The 21,798-nt window shown below is 51.3% G+C and overlaps 1 protein-coding gene across 2 annotated transcripts in view; it reads left to right on the forward strand.

Annotated features, from left to right (window-relative positions):
• The first annotated feature begins 5,388 nt into the window (after positions 1-5,388).
• Positions 5,389-21,798, forward strand: part of LOC138447877 (regulator of G-protein signaling 8-like) — a 658,995-nt gene continuing 642,585 nt past the window's right edge. Inside the window, exon 1 of one of the 2 annotated variants that reach the window (XM_069604341.1) lies at positions 5,389-5,643. In XM_069604341.1, the coding sequence (XP_069460442.1) occupies positions 5,416-5,643 (228 nt within the window). In that variant the 5' untranslated portion in view covers positions 5,389-5,415. The remainder of the gene's footprint in view (positions 5,644-21,798) is intronic. The other variant, XM_069604343.1, reaches the window with a different exon arrangement.

Raw genomic sequence — 21,798 nt, forward strand, 5'->3', positions numbered from 1 at the left:
CACATGTTACCAAGCAAGCCTGCAGTGTGTCGTGTGCTGTGTGCATGCGAGTATTCGCCTCTCTACCCGCAGGGGGGTCGTGCAAGGTAGACACTAGGGTGGGTAGAGTATGGCCAAGCAAGCCTTCAGTGTATCGTGCACTGTGTGCATGCGAGTATTCGTCTCTACCCGCAGGGGGGTCGTGCAAGGTAGACACTAGGGTAGGTAGAGTAGGGCCAAGCAAGCCTGCAGTGTGTGTGTGCTGTGTGCATGCGAGTATTCGCCTCTCTACACGCAGGGGGGTCGTGGAAGGTAGACACTAGGGTAGCTAGGGTAGGGCCAAGCAAGCCTGCAGTGTAGCCTGCACTGTGTGCATGCGAGTATTCGTCTCTCCCCGCAGGGGCGTCGTGCAAGGTAGACACTAGGGTAGGTAGAGTAGGGCCAAGCAAGCCTGCAGTGTATCGTGCACTGTGTGCATGCGAGTATTCGTCTCTACCCGCAAGGGGGGTCGTGCAAGGTAGACACTAGGGTAGCTAGGGTAGGGCCAAGCAAGCCTGCAGTGTATCGTGCACTGTGTGCATGCGAGTATTCGTCTCTACCCGCAGGGGGGTCGTGCAAGGTAGACACTAGGGTAGCTAGAGTAGGGCCAAGCAAGCCTGCAGTGTATCGTGCACTGTGTGCATGCGAGTAGTCGCCTCTACCCGCAGGGGGGTCGTGCAAGGTAGACACTAGGGTAGCTAGGGTAGGGCACTATGCTGTCTCTGCACACATGTTACCAAGCAAGCCTGCAGTGTGTCGTGTGCTGTGTGCATGCGAGTATTCGCCTCTCTACCCGCAGGGGGGTCGTGCAAGGTAGACACTAGGGTGGGTAGAGTAGGGCCAAGCAAGCCTGCAGTGTATCGTGCACTGTGTGCATGCGAGTATTCGTCTCTACCCGCAGGGGGGTCGTGCAAGGTAGACACTAGGGTAGGTAGAGTAGGGCCAAGCAGGCCGGCAGTGTGTGTGCTGTGTGCATGCGAGTATTCGCCTCTCTACCCGCAGGGGGGTCGTGCAAGGTAGACACTAGGCTAGCTAGGGTAGGGCCAAGCAAGCCTGCAGTGTAGCCTGCACTGTGTGCATGCGAGTATTCGTCTCTACCCGCAGGGGGGTCGTGCAAGGTAGACACTAGGGTAGGTAGAGTAGGGCCAAGCAAGCCTGCAGTGTAGCCTGCACTGTGTGCATGCCAGTATTCGTCTCTACCCGCAGGGGCGTCGTGCAAGGTAGACACTAGGGTAGGTAGAGTAGGGCCAGGCAAGCCTGCAGTGTATCGTGCACTGTGTGCATGCGAGTATTCGTCTCTACCCGCAAGGGGGGTCGTGCAAGGTAGACACTAGGTTAGCTAGGGTAGGGCACTATGCTGTCTCTGCACACATGTTACCAAGCAAGCCTGCAGTGTAGCCTGCACTGTGTGCATGCGAGTATTCGCCTCTCTACCCGCAGGGGGGTCGTGCAAGGTAGACACTAGGGTAGCTAGGGTAGGGCCAAGCAAGCCTGCAGTGTAGCTGCACTGTGTGCATGCGAGTATTCGCCTCTCTACCCGCAGGGGGGTCGTGCAAGGTAGACACTAGGGTAGCTAGGGTAGGGCCAAGCAAGCCTGCAGTGTGAGTGTGCTGTGTGCATGCGAGTATTCGTCTCTACCCGCAATGGGGTCGTGCAAGGTAGACACTAGGGTAGCTAGGGTAGGGCACTATGCTGTCTCTGCACAGGTTACCAAGCAAGCCTGCAGTGTAGCCTGCACTGTGTGCATGCGAGTATTCGCCTCTCTACCCGCAGGGGGGTCGTGCAAGGTAGACACTAGGGTAGCTAGGGTAGGGCCAAGCAAGCCTGCAGTGTAGCGTGCACTGTGTGCATGCGAGTATTCGTCTCTCTACCCGCAGGGGGGGTCGTGCAAGGTAGATACTAGGGTAGCTAGGGTAGGGCACTATGCTGTCTCTGCACAGGTTACCAAGCAAGCCTGCAGTGTAGCGTGCACTGTGTGCATGCGAGTATTCGCCTCTCTACCCGCAGGGGGGTCGTGCAAGGTAGACACTAGGGTAGCTAGGGTAGGGCCAAGCAAGCCTGCAGTGTAGCGTGCACTGTGTGCATGCGAGTATTCGCCTCTCTACTCGCAGGGGGGTCGTGCAAGGCAGACACTAGGGTAGCTAGGGTAGGGTCAAGCAAGCCTGCAGTGTGTCGTGTGCTGTGTGCATGCGAGTATTCGCCTCTCTACCCGCAGGGGGGTCGTGCAAGGTAGACACTAGGGTAGCTAGGGTAGGGCCAAGCAAGCCTGCAGTGTAGCCTGCACTGTGTGCATGCGAGTATTCGCCTCTCTACCCACAGGGGGGTCGTGCAAGGTAGACACTAGGGTAGCTAGGGTAGGGCCAAACAAGCCTGCAGTGTAGCCTGCACTGTGTGCATGCGAGTATTCGCCTCTCTACCCGCAGGGGGGTCATGCAAGGTAGACACTAGGGTAGCTAGGGTAGGGCCAAGCAAGCCTGCAGTGTAGCCTGCACTGTGTGCATGCGAGTATTCGCCTCTCTACCCGCAGGGGGTCGTGCAAGGTAGACACTAGGGTAGCTAGGGTAGGGCCAAGCAAGCCTGCAGTGTAGCCTGCACTGTGTGCATGCGAGTATTCGCCTCTCTACCCACAGGGGGGTCGTGCAAGGTAGACACTAGGGTAGCTAGGGTAGGGCACTATGCTGTCTCTGCACAGGTTACCAAGCAAGCCTGCAGTGTAGCCTGCACTGTGTGCATGCGAGTATTCGCCTCTCTACCCGCAGGGGGGTCGTGCAAGGCAGACACTAGGGTAGCTAGGGTAGGGCACTATGCTGTCTCTGCACATGTTACCAAGCAAGCCTGCAGTGTAGCCTGCACTGTGTGCATGCGAGTATTCGCCTCCCTACCCGCAGGGGGGTCGTGCAAGTTAGACACTAGGGTAGCTAGGGTAGGGCAATATGCTGTCTCTGCACAGGTTACCAAGCAAGCCTGCAGTGTAGCCTGCACTGTGTGCATGCGAGTATTCGTCTCTCTACCCGCAGGGGGGTCGTGCAAGGCAGACACTAGGGTAGCTAGGGTAGGGCCAAGCAAGCCTGCAGTGTGTGTGTGCTGTGTGCACGCGAGTATTCGTCTCTACCCGCGGGGGGGGGGGGGGGTCGTGCAAGGTAGACACTAGGGTAGCTAGGGTAGGGCACTATGCTGTCTCTGCACAGGTTACCAAGCAAGCCTGCAGTGTAGCCTGCACTGCGTGCATGCGAGTATTCGCCTCTCTACCCGCAGGGGGGTCGTGCAAGGTAGACACTAGGGTAGCTAGGGTAGGCCACTATGCTGTCTCTGCACAGGTTACCAAGCAAGCCTGCAGTGTAGCCTGCACTGTGTGCATGCGAGTATTCGCCTCTCTACCCGCAGGGGGGTCGTGCAAGGTAGACACTAGGGTAGCTAGGGTAGGGCCAAGCAAGCCTGCAGTGTAGCCTGCACTGTGTGCATGCGAGTATTCGCCTCTCTACCCGCAGGGGGGTCGTGCAAGGTAGACACTAGGGTAGCTAGGGTAGGGCACTATGCTGTCTCTGCACAGGTTACCAAGCAAGCCTGCAGTGTAGCCTGCACTGTCTGCATGCGAGTATTCGCCTCTCTACCCGCAGGGGGGTCGTGCAAGGTAGACACTAGGGTAGCTAGGGTAGGCCACTATGCTGTCTCTGCACAGGTTACCAAGCAAGCCTGCAGTGTAGCCTGCACTGTGTGCATGCGAGTATCGCCTCTCTACCCGCAGGGGGGTCGTGCAAGGTAGACACTAGGGTAGCTAGGGTAGGGCCAAGCAAGCCTGCAGTGTAGCCTGCACTGTGTGCATGCGAGTATTCGCCTCTCTACCCGCAGGGGGGTCGTGCAAGGTAGACACTAGGGTAGCTAGGGTAGGGCACTATGCTGTCTCTGCACAGGTTACCAAGCAAGCCTGCAGTGTAGCCTGCACTGTGTGCATGCGAGTATTCGTCTCTCTATCCGCAGGGGGGTCTTGCAAGGTAGACACTAGGGTAGCTAGGGTAGGGCACTATGCTGTCTCTGCACATGTTACCAAGCAAGCCTGCAGTGTAGCCTGCACTGTGTGCATGCGAGTATTCGCCTCTCTACCCGCAGGGGAGTCGTGCAAGGTAGACACTAGGGTAGCTAGGGTAGGGCACTATGCTTTCTCTGCACACGTTACCAAGCAAGCCTGCAGTGTAGCCTGCACTGTGTGCATGCTAGTATTCGCCTCTCTACCCGCAGGGGGGTCGTGCAAGGTAGACACTAGGGTAGCTAGGGTAGGGCCAAGCGAGCCTGCAGTGTAGCCTGCACTGTGTGCATGCGAGTATTCGCCTCTCTACCCGCAGGGGGGTCGTGCAAGGTAGACACTAGGGTAGCTAGGGTAGGGCCAAGCGAGCCTGCAGTGTAGCCTGCACTGTGTGCATGCGAGTATTCGCCTCCCTACCCGTAGGGGGGTCGTGCAAGTTAGACACTAGGGTAGCTAGGGTAGGGCACTATGCTGTCTCTGCACAGGTTACCAAGCAAGCCTGCAGTGTAGCCTGCACTGTCTGCATGCGAGTATTCGCCTCTCTACCCGCAGGGGGGTCGTGCAAGGTAGACACTAGGGTAGCTAGGGTAGGACACTATGCTGTCTCTGCACAGGTTACCAAGCAAGCCTGCAGTGTAGCCTGCACTGTCTGCATGCGAGTATTCGCCTCTCTACCCGCAGGGGGGTCGTGCAAGGTAGACACTAGGGTAGCTAGGGTAGGACACTATGCTTTCTCTGCACGCATCTCAGGGACCCGGGCACCAGTTATTATTGGCATTGAATTGTGGTGAGGTTGCAGGGGGTATATTCAAGGTATGGCACAACGGTCTGAGGCGCTGCTGGCAGTGTCCACCAGGGGGCAGCCGCGCCCCGGAAGTGGCCTCCGGTGACAGTCACTGCTGTCATCACGAGAAACAAAAGGCTGCAGGCCCCGCCCCCTGCACCTGGGGGGTGCAGGGAGGGGCCCATCCCCCGTGCGTGCGTCTGCAGGGCGTGTGCTGGCCGCGTGCTCGTGCACGTGTGGCTGCAGCAGCAGGGCATGGCAGTGGTGGAGGCGAGCCGCACTTCCGGCGCCGCCATTTTGCCACAGATGTCCCTGCCCCTCCCCCCTCTGCCCACTCCACTCTCCCCCCACCTCTAAGTGAGGAAGGGGGCATCACACCTTTAATTCATTCCAAAAACAGCACAACAGGCGAAACGTGTCCCGCCTGCCATGAATAGCAGCCCAGGGAGCAATAGCCGCAGATGCCGACATCCGCCTCCGCCAATCAGAAGAGGGGGATGCTGGCACCAGACGCCATGGGCAGGGCGAGACTCAGGCGACGTGTGGGCGGGGCGCCCCAAGTTGCACACTTTGTCACAGCGAGCAGGGGAGTATGCCGTGCCGTGTGGCCGCAGTGGGGGAGAGTGGGGGAGGGGGGAGCTATGCAAAACGGCCTGCTTTATATTCCATCAGGGCACCCGGATTCTCCCAATGTGTGGCCATCTCCCCGGGGGCTCCCACTCCCCGCGCGACTACACCGCCAGAGTCCAGTACTTGCAGCTGGGGATTGTGTCAAATGGAGGCCTGTACTGATTGCCCTGAATGTTACAGCTCGGCAATGGTAAGCAATGTGCACTTCACACAACAGAAATGTCAGTGGAATGGAGTAACAATGTAGTATGCAGCCAACACATCGAACACGCCACCAGATGCCTGCTCACAAGCAGCACCCAGGAGCACCTTGTTAGGGTGTCGATGCTGCCTGTCCCCTAAATCATGAGGCCTCTCTCTCCAATATTGCCCCACTGTCAAGAACGGTATCCCCAAACCCGGTCTGCGCAGCTCAGGGCTGGAAATGGACACAATGCACTGGGGGAACTCTACCCCACCCCGGCCCCCACCCCGAGCGTGCAGGGGAGAGATAGCGGGCAGGGAAGGGGGCGGATAGTCAGACGTGAGGGGCACAGCTAGGTGTCGGATACTGTGTATTCCCTGAATGTAGAATCCTTGCTGCTTTGCATAAAAACAAAGTGTGTGTTGGGAACATAAGGATGACTAATTTATCACACATGTTTGTGAAAGTAACTCAAATGTGCATTACTTCCGAGCGGGCAATGCACACGGGGTATGGTGCTCATTGCATCTGGCAGAATACTCACCCTGACAGTAAAATGTGAGGAAAGCATGAGACAGATAGAACATTTTGGACCAATTCATTGTTTGAGTTTATGTTTAAGCTGTGCTGGTGACCAAAGGCGACTTTCAGGTGCAGTGCTGTTTAAACTCATTGCCTATGCACAACGGGGTCTACACAGAGCAAGACCATGTTTGCAGGCCCGCAGCCCTGTCTTGTTGCGGCCCAATGCCATCCCTGGTCCGCTTTAATGTCTTTTTTGTCTGAAGAAAGCAATGCCAGCATTGCTCCTGCAAAACACATTCTCATGCTGTTAGTGCCCAAAAAAGGCCTCCCTCTGCCCAAATCAAGTCCTGCGTTCTATCTGAGTATGTACTCGCGCTGACCCCATCATGTCACCTGCCAGGCCCACAAACGAAGCCTTTGGCCCAGAGATGCACACGCATACAACCCCACATGGGTACAGAGATTCTCTGTCTAGCTTGCTGTCATGCATGATGCTAAGAACATGGAACTAGACACATACAAGCAACCCCTTTTTTCATGCCAAGCTATTGTGTTACTTTATCAGGTAGGGGATCTCTTTAATTATGAAATGTCCCATCATTTTGCCAATTACATAACATGTGTATTTGTAGAGCGCACGTTCACCTCCAGAGGGTCCTCTTGGCGCTATTGGCAGATAACGGATGTTTATTGTTACCCAAGTTCATGGTGCTCATGGTATCGACCTCGGGAGGAGTAAGAGCCGAGTGGACCTTCCCGGAACTCGAACCTGTGACCATGAAGTCAAGCACAGGCCCCTTTCGTGGGTGCATTAGCCCACTGAGCCACAGAGATGAACACAGGCTCTGCTAATCAAAGAAACGCTTTACATCAGTCATTGAAGGGCATCGCTTTATTATGTGACTTTGTTGGATAACGGATTGTCTTATGTGCTAAACACAGGGTGAAGGATACCCTGAAGAGGAGGAAGGATACGTTGGCACGTCGGTCGCGGTACACGTGAGGAGCTGGGAAAGAGTAGTACGGATGGCCTGGCATAAAGCAGGTTAAGAGCGGGATTCGCTCGACACGCAAGGTGTAGGAGGGGTCTGTTGAGTACGTATTATATAAAAGTACAATTCCCTCCCTACCTTCCCCCTGCATTTTGTCTTGTTCCCCCTTTCTGTCCCCCCTTGCATTGTTGCGCCTAGAAACACCTGGGTACAGGCGCTCTAGGAATGACGTATATCACATCTTATCAGTGAGGGACACTGAGGGGGCGTCAGGCTAATACAAGGGATACACAGCATAACCAGCTCATTCTTAGGTTGTTGAGAAATGAGAAGCGAAGGGTCACCAGACGTGTTTGCCAGCATCGAAGTTGGCTCCAACAGTCAGAGTCACAAGAAGCATTGTTACTACTGGTGGCAGCTAATCCCGACGGGCACTCTGCTGAAGTGCAGCTGGCGGTTCTGCCCACGGTGGGCACGTTTACAGGGATAGATGGTGCTGTGATCTCACAAACGGGCAACCACTTGGCCAGTGGGCCGGTAAGTGAGCTACCAATAGGCAGTGATTCAGAGAATGATAACATTTGTAAGGCGTTAGAAGAAATGCAGAGACTATTGCAAGGAGTGGTGCAGCTTCCTAGGGAAGGGGCCAGCAGTGAGGCCCCAAGAAGAGTTTGGGAGGGCCTCTCAGAGCCTGCCGCAATCATGGGGGCCACGGGGGCCCAGACCTCTCTTGATGCAGTAAGGGTGTCTGTCACACCGGGGGTTGCGGCACCAGTACACCAGCAGGCGGCCACAGGTCTGGGTGACTTGATCTCGCAGGGACAAGGTGAAAGAGGGGTAGCAGCCCCAGCATTGGCTTTAGAGGAGCTGGGGGTACCCCCTTAGTAAGTATTGCGCCTTTACTGTGTGGCAGCTCCACCTTAGCATGGCATATTCCCGGGCACGTGAAAGAGCGGATTTGGGAAAGGTAATATTTTGACATATTCTCATTATTATCGGTTGAGATGGCAGGGCGGGATATTACAGTTAGCAAAGAGGTGGACAAGAAGAGGCAGAAAAGGGATAGGCCTGAGGAGAACATGGGAAACTGGAACAAGGCGTTCTCGTTGTTAGCAGCAGTACTGATGGAGAAATACCCAAAGCAGGGGCCAGCCATACTGAAGTACAGTGACACTATTGGGAATGAGCAAAGGAAGTATGGCTCCACGGGGTGGACAGAGTACCACAGGGATTTTAGATCCAAGATACCATGTGTTGTCTGATGATAACCCTTCGAAAGGACCAGAAACGGACGAAAAATGTGCTTATTTGTCAATACACGTTTCAGGCATAGCACTTCACCAGGCAGTGCCTACAATCAAAACTGAGGACAGAGAAATGAAACACTGCTTCAGTGATCTTATAAAGTGGGCAAGATTGAGTGAAGGAGAACATCTCTGGCACAAATACCTGTCTGTGGTGGATGGCTTCTTTAGCATCTTTCTCTCTCTCTCTCTCTCTCTCTCTCTCTCTCTCTCTCTCTCTCTGGGCCGCCATCTTGGAATTAGATGAAGGAGTAGGGAATATATGAACTCAGGAGAGTCTTGAAACCACTGTGCATTCTAGGAAAGGATAGCTCCAGCAGAGGGCAGATGCAGTGAGTTGCCACATGCCAGGCCCAATAGCCAAGGTTGTGGAAAGCGAGGTGTGTTAGTAGTCAAGAGCTGCATTGTGTGAGAACCATTGAATCGGTGACGGCTCTGCTTTAACCATGAGGAGCTCGATGAAGGAAACCAGTCTGGGGGGTGTGCATAGGGGGGGCGGTAGAACCTCTTAATCGAGAACAATTTCCTCCAAGCGACATAGAGTTACTGAAAGCACGTGACATTAGTACAAAGATATATAACGCCTAATGGCAAGCACATGGTGCTAGAAAACCAGTAAGAGTAAAGACGCTTGAAGAGTGGCTCTCAAATGTCACCAGGACAGATTATAAAATATATTTTACTCCAAAGGGGCCACTGTGTTCAGATATGATAGGTTATTTATAACGCGCTCAATGCCCAGAGGTTTCTAAGCGCAGACCCGGGGATCAACCCTGTGTTGCTCCGGATCGTCTTGCTTCCAAGGCGAGCACGTTGCCCCTCAGCTATCCTCCCGAGACAAAGATAATTAATACCGTTCAGGGACAGGAGTCCATTTTGAGTTTTAAGACCCCCAGAAGATATAGAATTGAGTGTCTGCGTCGAGCCCCTTCTGGAAGGAGTGACGTCTCAGGTCTGTAGCCCCCTCTCTTTCCTCCTCGGGTCACCCCCATGTATTTTATATTGTCTGGCTTCCCGAGGGCGAGGGGAGGGCAGTTTGGGGATGGGGCCTGTGGTGCACTGGATGTGCCTCGTTGTGGTTTTTCATTGCTCTGAAGTGTTCTGAAATGAGGGGTTTGAGGGGTGGGGGGTGCACTGCGCTGCCAACATAAGTGACCCGCACCTGCAGTTTATGATGTAAGGCACACAGCCTGTGTTGCAATTGCTAAAGGTGTTTCCTTGTTAGGCCCTCTGCGGTGCAACCTTTGAAAAGTGAACGTTTCAGTGCTTTTCACAGTGAGTGGACACATTTGCAAAGAGCACATTTAAGAGAAGCTGTCGGTTATAGCGGCAAACGGGGCAGCCACCATCGTTGCTGTAGAGCAACAGGGGCGGGTATCTCACTGTACCCCTTACTGTTTGGGCAAGGAGTCCACTGTGAAGAGAAACGGCCATTTTGCAGTGGTGCACATGACCGCCCCCAGCGGCTGGCTGCCTCTGTGCAACCCAGCAGAAAGGCCCTGAAATAGCTAGTAAAGGGTCCCAGCCGCTCTCAGCAAGGCCCTGAAAGAGCTGGAAAGGGTCGCAGCCCTCTCAGCAAGGCACTGAAAGAGCTAGTAAAGGGTCCCAGCCGCTCTCAGCAAGGCCCTGAAAGAGCTGGAAAGGGTCGCAGCCCTCTCAGCAAGGCACTGAAAGAGCTAGTAAAGGGTCCAAGCCGCTCTCAGCAAGGCCCCGAAAGAGCTGGAAAGGGTCGCAGCCCTCTCAGCAAGGCCCTGAAAGAGCTGGAAAGGGTCGCAGCCGCTCTCAGCAAGGCACTGAAAGAGCTAGTAAAGGGTCCCAGCCGCTCTCAGCAAGGCCCTGAAAGAGCTGGAAAGGGTCGCAGCCCTCTCAGCAAGGCACTGAAAGAGCTAGTAAAGGGTCCAAGCCGCTCTCAGCAAGGCCCCGAAAGAGCTGGAAATGGTCGCAGCCCTCTCAGCAAGGCACTGAAAGAGCTAGTAAAGGGTCCAAGCCGCTCTCAGCAAGGCCCCGAAAGAGCTGGAAAGGGTCGCAGCCCTCTCAGCAAGGCCCTGAAAGAGCTGGAAAGGGTCGCAGCCCTCTCAGCAAGGCACTGAAAGAGCTAGTAAAGGGTCCAAGCCGCTCTCAGCAAGGCCCCGAAAGAGCTGGAAAGGGTCGCAGCCCTCTCAGCAAGGCACTGAAAGAGCTAGTAAAGGGTCCAAGCCGCTCTCAGCAAGGCCCCGAAAGAGCTGGAAAGGGTCGCAGCCCTCTCAGCAAGGCCCTGAAAGAGCTAGAAAGGCTCCCAGCCCTCTCAGCAAGGCCCTGAAAGAGCTAGAAAGGGTCCCAACCGCTCTCAGCAAGGCCCCGAAAGAGCTGGAAAGGGTCGCAGCCCTCTCAGCAAGGCCCTGAAAGAGCTAGAAAGGGTCCCAGCCACTCTCAGCAAGGCCCCGAAAGAGCTGGAAAGGGTCGCAGCCCTCTCAGCAAGGCCCTGAAAGAGCTAGAAAGGCTCCCAGCCTTCTCAGCAAGGCCTTGAAAGAGCTAGAAGGGTCCCAGTCGCTCTCAGCAAGGCCCCGAAAGAGCTGGAAAGGGTCCCAGCTGCTCTCAGCAAGGCCCTGAAAGAGCTAGTAAAGGGTCCAAGCTGCTCTCAGCAAGGCCCCGAAAGAGCTGGAAAGGGTCCCAGCTGCTCTCAGCAAGGCCCTGAAAGAGCTAGTAAAGGGTCCAAGCTGCTCTCAGCAAGGCCCCGAAAGAGCTGGAAAGGGTCGCAGCCCTCTCAGCAAGGCCCTGAAAGAGCTGGAAAGGGTCGCAGCCCTCTCAGCAAGGCACTGAAAGAGCTAGTAAAGGGTCCCAGCCCTCTCAGCAAAGCCCCGAAAGAGCTGGAAAGGGTCGCAGCCCTCTCAGCAAGGCCCTGAAAGAGCTAGAAGTGTCCCAGTCGCTCTCAGCAAGGCCCTGAAAGAGCTAGAAGTGTCCCAGTCGCTCTCAGCAAGGCCCTGAAAGAGCTGGAAAGGGTCGCAGCCCTCTCAGCAAGGCACTGAAAGAGCTAGTAAAGGGTCCAAGCCGCTCTCAGCAAGACCCCGAAAGAGCTGGAAAGGGTCGCAGCCCTCTCAGCAAGGCACTGAAAGAGCTAGTAAAGGGTCCAAGCCGCTCTCAGCAAGGCCCCGAAAGAGCTGGAAAGGGTCGCAGCCCTCTCAGCAAGGCACTGAAAGAGCTAGTAAAGGGTCCCAGCCCTCTCAGCAAAGCCCCGAAAGAGCTGGAAAGGGTCGCAGCCCTCTCAGCAAGGCACTGAAAGAGCTAGTAAAGGGTCCAAGCCGCTCTCAGCAAGGCCCCGAAAGAGCTGGAAAGGGTCGCAGCCCTCTCAGCAAGGCCCTGAAAGAGCTAGAAAGGGTCCCAGCCGCTCTCAGCAAGGCCCCAAAAGAGCTGGAAAGGGTCGCAGCCCTCTCAGCAAGGCCCTGAAAGAGCTAGAAAGGGTCCCAGCCGCTCTCAGCAAGGCCCCGAAAGAGCTGGAAAGGGTCGCAGCCCTCTCAGCAAGGCCCTGAAAGAGCTAGAAAGGCTCCCAGCCCTCTCAGCAAGGCCCCGAAAGAGCTAGAAAGGGTCCCAACCGCTCTCAGCAAGGCCCTGAAAGAGCTGGAAAGGGTCGCTGCCCTCTCAGCAAGGCCCTGAAAGAGCTAGAAAGGGTCCCAGCCGCTCTTAGCAAGGCCCCGAAAGAGCTGGAAAGGGTCGCAGCCCTCTCAGCAAGGCCCTGAAAGAGCTAGAAAGGCTCCCAGCCCTCTCAGCAAGGCCCTGAAAGAGCTAGAAGGGTCCCAGTCGCTCTCAGCAAGGCCCCGAAAGAGCTGGAAAGGGTCCCAGCTGCTCTCAGCAAGGCCCTGAAAGAGCTAGTAAAGGGTCCAAGCTGCTCTCAGCAAGGCCCCGAAAGAGCTGGAAAGGGTCGCAGCCCTCTCAGCAAGGCCCTGAAAGAGCTAGAAGTGTCCCAGTCGCTCTCAGCAAGGCCCCGAAAGAGCTGGAAAGGGTCCCAGCTGCTCTCAGCAAGGCCCTGAAAGAGCTAGTAAAGGGTCCAAGCCGCTCTCAGCAAGGCCCCGAAAGAGCTGGAAAGGGTCGCAGCCCTCTCAGCAAGCCCCTGAAAGAGCTAGAAAGGGTCCCAGCTGCTCTCAGCAAGGCCCTGAAAGAGCTAGAAGGGTCCCAGTCGCTCTCAGCAAGGCCCTGAAAGAGCTAGAAAGGGTCCCAGCCCTCTCAGCAAGGCCCTGAAAGAGCTGGAAAGGGTCGCAGCCCTCTCAGCAAGGCCCTGAAAGAGCTAGAAGTGTCCCAGTCGCTCTCAGCAAGGCCCCGAAAGAGCTGGAAAGGGTCCCAGCTGCTCTCAGCAAGGCCCTGAAAGAGCTAGTAAAGGGTCCAAGCCGCTCTCAGCAAGGCCCCGAAAGAGCTGGAAAGGGTCGCAGCCCTCTCAGCAAGGCCCTGAAAGAGCTAGAAGTGTCCCAGTCGCTCTCAGCAAGGCCCTGAAAGAGCTAGAAAGGGTCCCATCTGCTCTCAGCAAGGCCCTGAAAGAGCTAGTAAAGGGTCCAAGCCGCTCTCAGCAAGGCCCCGAAAGAGCTGGAAAGGGTCGCAGCCCTCTCAGCAAGGCCCTGAAAGAGCTAGAAGTGTCCCAGTCGCTCTCAGCAAGGCCCTGAAAGAGCTAGAAAGGGTCCCATCTGCTCTCAGCAAGGCCCTGAAAGAGCTAGTAAAGGGTCCAAGCCGCTCTCAGCAAGGCCCCGAAAGAGCTGGAAAGGGTCGCAGCCCTCTCAGCAAGGCCCTGAAAGAGCTAGAAGGGTCCCAGTCGCTCTCAGCAAGGCCCTGAAAGAGCTAGAAAGGGTCCCAGCCCTCTCAGCAAGGCCCTGAAAGAGCTAGAAAGGGTCCCAGCTGCTCTCAGCAAGGCCCTGAAAGAGATAGAAAGGGTCCCAGCTGCTCTCAGCAAGGCGCTGAAAGAGATGGGAAGTGTCCCAGCCGCTCTCGCCTCAGGCCTCCTGGAGGCACACCCTTCTGTTTTTCCAGCCTCTTAGTTTCCAGGAGTGCATGTCCGGCGGGCAGCAGGGTAACCGATGGCCGAGGAAGCCACGATGAGCGGCACGGGAGTGGGCGTTTCCTCCTAGAAGCTCTGCCCTGCTTAAGTATTCATATGGATCGCTTTATGTGCAGAGGCGAGCAGCCAGATGCATGCCTCTGTCAGATGGCGGAGGCAGGGAGACTAGATTCTCATAATCTCTCTTCTGGGGTGTGGTCTTACTAAAACGGACAGGCAGCCTAGTGTCCGAGGATCTCAAGATGTCCACTGTCAGGTGTAAAATAACCATTCCTGACTTTTGGGCAGTCATTACGTTGCATTCTGGTACTTGTAGTCAGTATTATGTGTAGAGGATTGCAAAATGCCCTACGCTAAAACGGCTAGAGTTGACAGAAAATGGCTTTTAAACTTGGTATTTTTCTGTATGTGACGTGAGTGTCCATGACGTAGTGATTTCAGGAGAGGACAGGGGGCGGTGGCTTGACTTTGGGGGGGGGGGGCTGCAGACTTCTCACGCTGAGCAGATGCTTTGCGCGCAGATCGCTGCTCTGCGGCGGAGGGACCACAGGGCGGGTTCATGCCCCGGGGCATGTGGGCAGGAGAGGGGAGCAGTGTATCTGGGGATCCTGGCAGGGCCCTCGCCGCTGCTTCTGTTCTAGCCACGCCCACTGTGCTACAGAACGTGCCCCCCAGCTCCTCCAGACATCGCAGACATCAACACCAGGCTTTCTCTCACTACTTTAAGGTGGTCACTATGTCCTTTGCAAGTCTGGACATGTTTACCCCATTAGGCGGCAGGATTCTATATGTGCAGAATGGCAAATATTGTTGGCCCCTGGCGCCAGTCAACAGTGGGGCCCCATGATGGAGGGAGCCGGCCTCATTATGCCTGGGCCGGCTCGGGCCAGAGAGGGCTTGTCCTCTCCATACATAACCCTGGCCTTATGAGATGCCCGTTGCTGCAGGTTTCTGCCACTGTGGGGCGAGTGCCACTTTCTGGCTGTGTAAAATGCACGCGTTCTTATCCGTCGTCTGGATTTCAGGATTTGCTGTTTGGGAACAGTGCATCCCAGTGGCTGGGCTTATCCTGCATGTCTCCCATTCCTGATGGGCCATTGCTTGGACCCCCAGCCTGCTGGCGTTACAGGGTGAACCTCCCTTTCTTGGTAGCTGGTCTGTGGTGCTGCTCCCACAATGCCACATTGCACGTCACCAGCTCCCTGCTCTGCGCCAGCGTCTCTCTCATTATCACACCAGTAGCTTACACACTGTAATGGCATCTTTGATTCATGCGCCGCTCTTTGCCATATGACTTTCACTTCCCGTGCAGACCCCACAGGTCCCCTCTTCCTCCTTAAGTGGTATTGATATTGTCATGGTTACCATAGCATTCACACTCCCACTGACCCTCTCTCTTTCTGTTTCATGTGCCCATTGTAGTTCTAATGAACAAACATTTATATTTATTAGCGAGGCTTGTCCTAGACAATGGTCACTCCAATGGCCCATTTCCGAGGGCCGGGACACCTATTTGCATCACCTGCATGGTGGCGGTGGCAACCTTGTCATCACAGCTCTTTCGACGATGGAGGTGAGCGAGGGCCTCGGGGCCTGCATGAGGCCCTAACGGGAGTGCAAGTCCACAGTTAACAGGTCTTTCTCACAGAATAGTCATAAACATAACCTAAAATCTGTATGGTAAAAAACGCTCCAGAAAAACAAAAGTACATGTCTTTCTCTAGATAACACAGAAAGCTGTCCATTCTAGACACCCTTTCAAGGCAATAGTCATTCTTAAAAAAGCCGCCCTTTAACAAAAAATGGTCATTAACATTGATGTGTGACACTTAGATGTTATTTAGCTTTTCTCAACAGATAAACTAACGCATGTTTTTAAAGTACTGTATCCGTTTTGCCATTTTGGGGGGTGTTATCAAGTTCTTTTGTCATATTGTCTTAAGGAAATCAACTCCCAAGATTTAACCCACCACATGGCCCTGAGCTACGTTACCTGACTATTATCAAAACACACATCCACTGAAAATCTCCCCATCTTCTTTAACCATGGTGATGTGATTTCAAGACACCACTAAACTACTTGTTTTCGTAAAGAAGTCCCTTTTCTCTGTTGATGTCCTTTTAACCAGAAACTCTTAGATTTCTGCAACCCATGGTCCTCTTATAGGCCTGGATCACAAAGCCTTACTGGGTGTGTACAGATTTTTAGTTCTGTGTATATAAAGCCAATTTTACAAATTGTTAGGCAACATATGCAGTATTCATTTTGATTTGTGCTTGTAACAGAATATATGTCGGAAGCACAAAAGCCGCAAAAGAATCTGAATATTGGAAGATATTTACGGTAAAAAGATTAGATATCCCGCTTGGCAGCGCAGAACATTGGAACCAAGGGTAGGACCTTTCCATGACCTTTACAGGATAACAGACATAAGGTCCAAAGGCTGTGGCAAAGTTAAAGAACAACCCTGCGGAGGAGATAAAGAGAAACTACTGCGGGAAACAGAAAGTTGCTGAATACGTCACATGCAAAACACAAAACATGGACTTAATCTAGACAAAGAAATCAGCGTGTTCCTCTAGAAAATGGACACGTGGTAAGCACAGTGCAATAGAAGTGCAAATGCTTAAGTCGTGAGAAATTGTGTGTGTATATGGATTTTTTTATGTTCCTACTTTCCTTTTCTTCTTTATTTGTTTAATATAGTTGCACAGAGTTATAGGTTGTAACGTTGGCAACAACTGTGACCGTACTTGTGACATGTAGAATAGTGGGTACAAATACTGGCAGGGAAAGCTGATCATTTTTTGAACTTTGAATGTCTTTGATAAACATATAATAGAACAGAACAGGTATCAATACTTAGTAGAGTCTGCACTCATCCTTTTTTTAGTTTTCAGTATCCTTTATTTCAATAGAAACAGAGGGATATCCGCCCATACGTCATTCAATCATTCATCCAAAGAGGACTACCCTGACATTGTAAGCCTCAAAGAGTCAAAAGAGTATTATTCAGGCAATGTTTCGAAATCAGCTAAACCAGTTAAATTCTGCTCAAAAGAGTTGAACGGGTTAAGAGTAAGATTAAGTAAAATTAGGTTTGAACATTTTTTTAAAGTTACAAGAGCCAAAACGTTTCACCAAATGTGAAGATTCAAATAGAGCAGGCTTCACAATTCACTTGCCCTTCCTAGCCTCTTAGAGCTGCCATGTGACACTGTTGCAGGCTTCTTTGAAGGTGAGGTTTCACGGCATCCCAAACCTACACACCAGGCCTCCCAGCAGGTCTGCTCAGAGCACAACACATCAACCCAACAGTGACTGGCCTGCTTTGGGGCACATTTCACACCTGCCCTCCCAATTTTTGCAACCACCTTTGTCCACTGACTTTCTAACACTGATCGATTTTTATGAATTTTTTTGTTAGGGTCAAGAGTCCATGAAAGTGAGCTTGCTGGATGAGAGCCTGTCTCACTAAACGATATACAGAGGTGACAGCTCTGTGCAGTGCAGATTAAAACCTGGGGGGCCACTAGGCATCCAAAATTTCGGGGCCCCCTCGACAATTATAAGAATGCTAACACGGCACAAGCCGTTGCGCAGCGCGCAGCGCATCAAGGCCTCTTCCTTCCCAGGGCCCCTAAAAGGAGTGGGGCCCAGTCACGGTTTATTGGACAGTCACTCTCAACTCGATGGGGAGTTCCTTTCCCCAGAGGAAGGTGTTGCACAACAAATCGCCTGCTTAGCATATTCACATTTGGTTAGGCCTCCAAGCTGTGTAACACCATTCAGCAAATACCCTCTGTATCACCATACAGCTAGAAACCAGGCCGCTGTATAGAAATAACAGTGTAGATTGTTTTACGTTTCTTCACTGAATAACAAACAAACACAAGCACAGCAGCCACCAACTCCGCAGCACAACTCAATAATCACAAATGTAAATGACTGGCATCAATTGACTGACATGTATTTCTTAATAGACTTTCAGTTACCACAACCAACACAGGTTGAATTTGAAGATTAGAAATCAAAACACACTTAGGATTTCTTGCACATTAACAGATTGGAGTTCTTAAAAACAACACCCAGTGGTTGCTTATATCACAATACACTTCTCTCCCAGCGTCCCACCCCCAGGCATCAGTTATATATGACCCCTAAAAGGCAAGGTACAGGGAGTGGGAACAGAGTAGGAAAATCGTTTTGGCTTTTTAGAAAGGAAGGGTTCGGGAAAGGAACTCAATGGGGAAATCGTTTTGGCTTTTTAGAAAGGTAGGGGTTGGGAGAGGAACTCAACTGGGAAATCGTTTTGGCCCTTTTTAGAAAGGCAGGGTTTGGGAAAGGAACTCAACAGGGAAATCGTTTTGGCTTCTTATTAGAAAGGGAGGGTTTTGGAGAGGAACTCAATGGGGAAATCGTTTTGGCTTTTTAGAAAGGAAGGGCTTGGGAGCGGAACTCATTGGGGAAATCGTTTTGGCTTCTTATTAGAAAGGCAGGGCTTGGGAGAGGAACTCAATGGCGAAATCGTTTTGGCTTTTTAGGAAGGAAGGGTTTGGGAAAGGAACTCAATGGGGAAATCGTTTTTTTGGCTTTTTGGAAAGGAAGGGTTTGGGAGAGGAACTCAATGGGAAAATGATTTTGGCTTTTTAGAAAGGCAGGTTTTGGGAGAGGAACTCAATGGGAAAATCATTTTGGCTTTTTAGAAAGGCAGAGTTTGGGAAAGGGACTCAATGGGGAAATCGTTTTGGCTTTTTATTAGAAAGGCCGGGTTTGGAAAAGGAACTCAAAGGGTAAATCATTTTGGCTTTTTAGAAAGGCAGGGGTTGGGAAAGGAACTCAATGAGAAATCGTTTGGCTTTTTAGAAAGGAAGGGTTTGGGAAAGGAACTCAATGGGGAAATCGTTTTGGCCCTTATTAGAGGGGCAGGATTTGGGAGAGGAACTCAATGGGGAAATCGTTTTGGCTTTTTATTAGAAAGGCAGGGTTTGGGAAAGGAACTCAAAGGGTAAATCATTTTGGCTTTTTAGAAAGGCAGGGGTTGGGAAAGGAACTCAATGGGGAAATCGTTTTGGCTTTTTATTTGAAAGGCAGGGTTTGGGAAGGAACTCAACGGGGAAATCGTTTTTGCTTTTTAGAAAGGCAGGGTTTGGGAATGGAACTCAATAGGGAAATCGTTTTGGCTTTTTATTTGAAAGGCAGGGTTTGGGAAGGAACTCAACGGGGAAATCGTTTTTGCTTTTTAGAAAGGCAGGGTTTGGGAAGGAACCCAATGGGGAAATCGTTTTGGCTTCTTATTAGAAAGGCAGGGTTTGGGAAAAGAACTCAATGGGAATTTCTTTTGGCTTCTTATTAGAAAGGCAGGGTTTGGGGAAAGGAACTCAGTGGGAATTTCTTTTTGGCTTCTTATTAGAAAGGGAGGGTTTGGGAAAGGATCTTAACAGGGAAATTGTTTTGGGCGTTTTACTTCAATAAAATGCACATGTTGGGATTTTGATTTGGGATGCAAGTGAATAAATGTGAAATTTAATTTTGAACACTTTACATTCACTTGAATGGCAGAGTTTTAGGGTTACTTATTTTGGGATTATTGTCCCCTCCCTTCTGTAAGGAAGTCAGGGGTTTCACAAAGGTAGAGTCATCCAAGTACTTTATTGACTATGATGGATATAACACACTGGGTATGAAATTTGTTAGTTTCGATTTGTAACAAAACTCATCCCGTGATCTTTTCTATATGGGAATTAATTGAATTAACTTTAATCAAATGTGCTATGGGTCTATACAGTTTTCCCCCCTCACCCACAATTAAATGGATATGATTAAGGCAGGTAGTTTCCAACACAATTCAATGTATATGGATAGGGCTTTTTTCAATGAGGAATTAATTGAGTTATCTTTTTAGTTAAATGCGGTCAGGGTCTACCCAGTGCTGCCCTCCACCCATTAATGGAAAGGGATTAAGGCAGATAGCTCCCCACACTATTGATAGTTTTGGGATATATCTATGTACATGGGAGATCTCTGTTCTTAGCACAAGAGGCCAGCTGGATTTCAGACCCTCTTTCAGGAATAGGTAGGCAGCTCACACCTTTTGGTCTCTATTCACAGCAAGGTCCCTCCAGCCAGATTTTTGTCCTCTCTCTCAGATAGGGCTCCCAGCTTCCAGACGAAAGTCTCCAGCAAGTGTCCTAGGATCTCCTCTCTATCTGCTCTCCTAGGTGTCAGCCTTCCTTCTGTCAGCTCTCTGTTGTTGTTAGTCTGTTCTCCTCTCTTTTTCCCTTCGGTCTCTCTCCCCCTTCAGATTGAAAACTGATAATATATAGTGCTGATGACACTTACATATTATGAATATTCCCACACCACGGATTGGACATCTCTCTCACCCTCCCACTAATCTGCCCTCTGCCAGCTGATAGGGCAAGGCATTTAGAGGTCTGTATTATGACTAATGGGGGAGGAGGAAGATGCATTATTTCAAAATAACATGTTTTTGCATTTTGTTTTTTACACAAAATCTCACTACAGGGCAACTACCATCATTTTTTAGATAACTGCATGGCCATATATATTTTTTAATTCTACATTTCATGGCGAATCGGGGAATACTCATTTTATTTGGGCACCACCTTCCTGGGAGGAGCTATCGTTTTTCGCAATTTTTACCTGAGCCGAAATACTGGAAAATATGCCACTCCGCTATTCATACATTAATTTCGTATTATATTAGTTCACAAACTTTCAAATTCGTCAGAATTATGAGAAGGCTGTGATCATGATTTTCTTCCTAACTCAAATTCTATGCAACACAGAAAATTAAGTTACATAGAACTGACGGGCATTCTGTGATGTTCAATATGAGTCCTGGATGAGCTCACTGCGATGCACGGTTCTCCTGTTATTAAGGAAAGAGGAGTCCAATGTTAATCAATAGCAATCCATATCTATGGAAGGTCGTAGTTTCATATTCCCAACAAAGCCTCTCATGAGTTTCATTTCTCCCCGGTCACATGACACGAACATCTGCCTGGCTTATGTTATTCCACCCATCAATTAAGTGTCTTCAAATGTCTCTGTTTCAAGCTAATGCACAGTTAATGGGAAGGCCTGACCTTAAAGGTCATTTCTGCTGGCCGTCTTATCTGTACCCTCCACAATTCTGATCTAATTCTTTATTTTCCTTTGCATTTTAAACTAGAAACCAGACCTACTATTCCTGGTGGGCCTAGCCCAAAGGTCTTGAGGTCAAGGTTTCAGAGGCACTGAACTTTCAGTTCAGTGGGGAAAACAAGCTACATACATAATTCGAACAGAATAGCATTTTAAATTGAAAAGATGTGTTCAACATGACACTTTGTATCGCATCTGGTCCTGCTGTTTATAAGTACAATATTTAAACAGATATAAGTTCACTTCTGGTATTATTCACCCATAGGCCACAGTTAACAAAGGAAGCTATGGTTCACTTCTACAAGTAGGCCTTTCCATTTAAATGTCAGTTTATTTGTGGAAAGTAATTGTCTTTCTCAGTGACAAAGGACATATGTCACTTGGCTTCACTTTATTTTTCAAATGCTCAGCATTTCAGCGTATCTTTTCCCCTGTGTACTGCTGCAGTTCTGAATCTGTCAAAATGTGCCTTTTCCCAGGTTACATGAAGTCAGCAACTGCAGCACCACATGTCTCTTTAGAATCCATTGGACACAGTTAGCAATAATGCAGTTCTGAGGCACACTCTCCTTCAGCTGAGTGCCTTTCCATTTTGACAAAGTTGGGGTAGGCCCATGTTCATTCCCTCACTAGGCCTCATGTTGGAAATGAAGTGTTTTGGACTGGCCTGCATCTTCCGATAGGTTTCAACATCACCCATCTTCATTTTTATGATTCGGCCTTGCATGGCCTCTCAATCTCTGTCACTCTGGAGCAGCATTTTCACCCCACAGCCCATAGGCCAGTGCCTACTAGGACTAATGGATAATCCGGCACTGGCCTTGTGCCACCTGGAGGCCACATGATGCCCTATTCACTTGGGAATCAGAATGTGTTCCAACCCCTCATCCATAATCATGTTTAGCCTCATCCTTAAGTACCCCCTTTCAGGATATTCCTGATGAGCGTGAAATCCCCCTCAATGATAGTGTTTTCCAAGTTATGCCACTGTCCCTCAGTGCAACAAGGATTTCCCAGCTTACCACAGCACAGCATTTTGCAGAGTATTTGCATTGTGATGTGGGCATTGCTCTAATCAGTGGTGAATATTCCCAGTCATTCAAGTGGCCTTCTTCCCAGTTGCAAGGCAGCCACAAAGCCCGCTATTTCAGT

This window comes from Ambystoma mexicanum, chromosome 3q (assembly GCF_040938575.1).
Source record: "Ambystoma mexicanum isolate Mex_15411 chromosome 3q, UKY_AmexF1_1, whole genome shotgun sequence".
In the NCBI taxonomy this organism is placed as follows: domain Eukaryota; kingdom Metazoa; phylum Chordata; class Amphibia; order Caudata; family Ambystomatidae; genus Ambystoma; species Ambystoma mexicanum.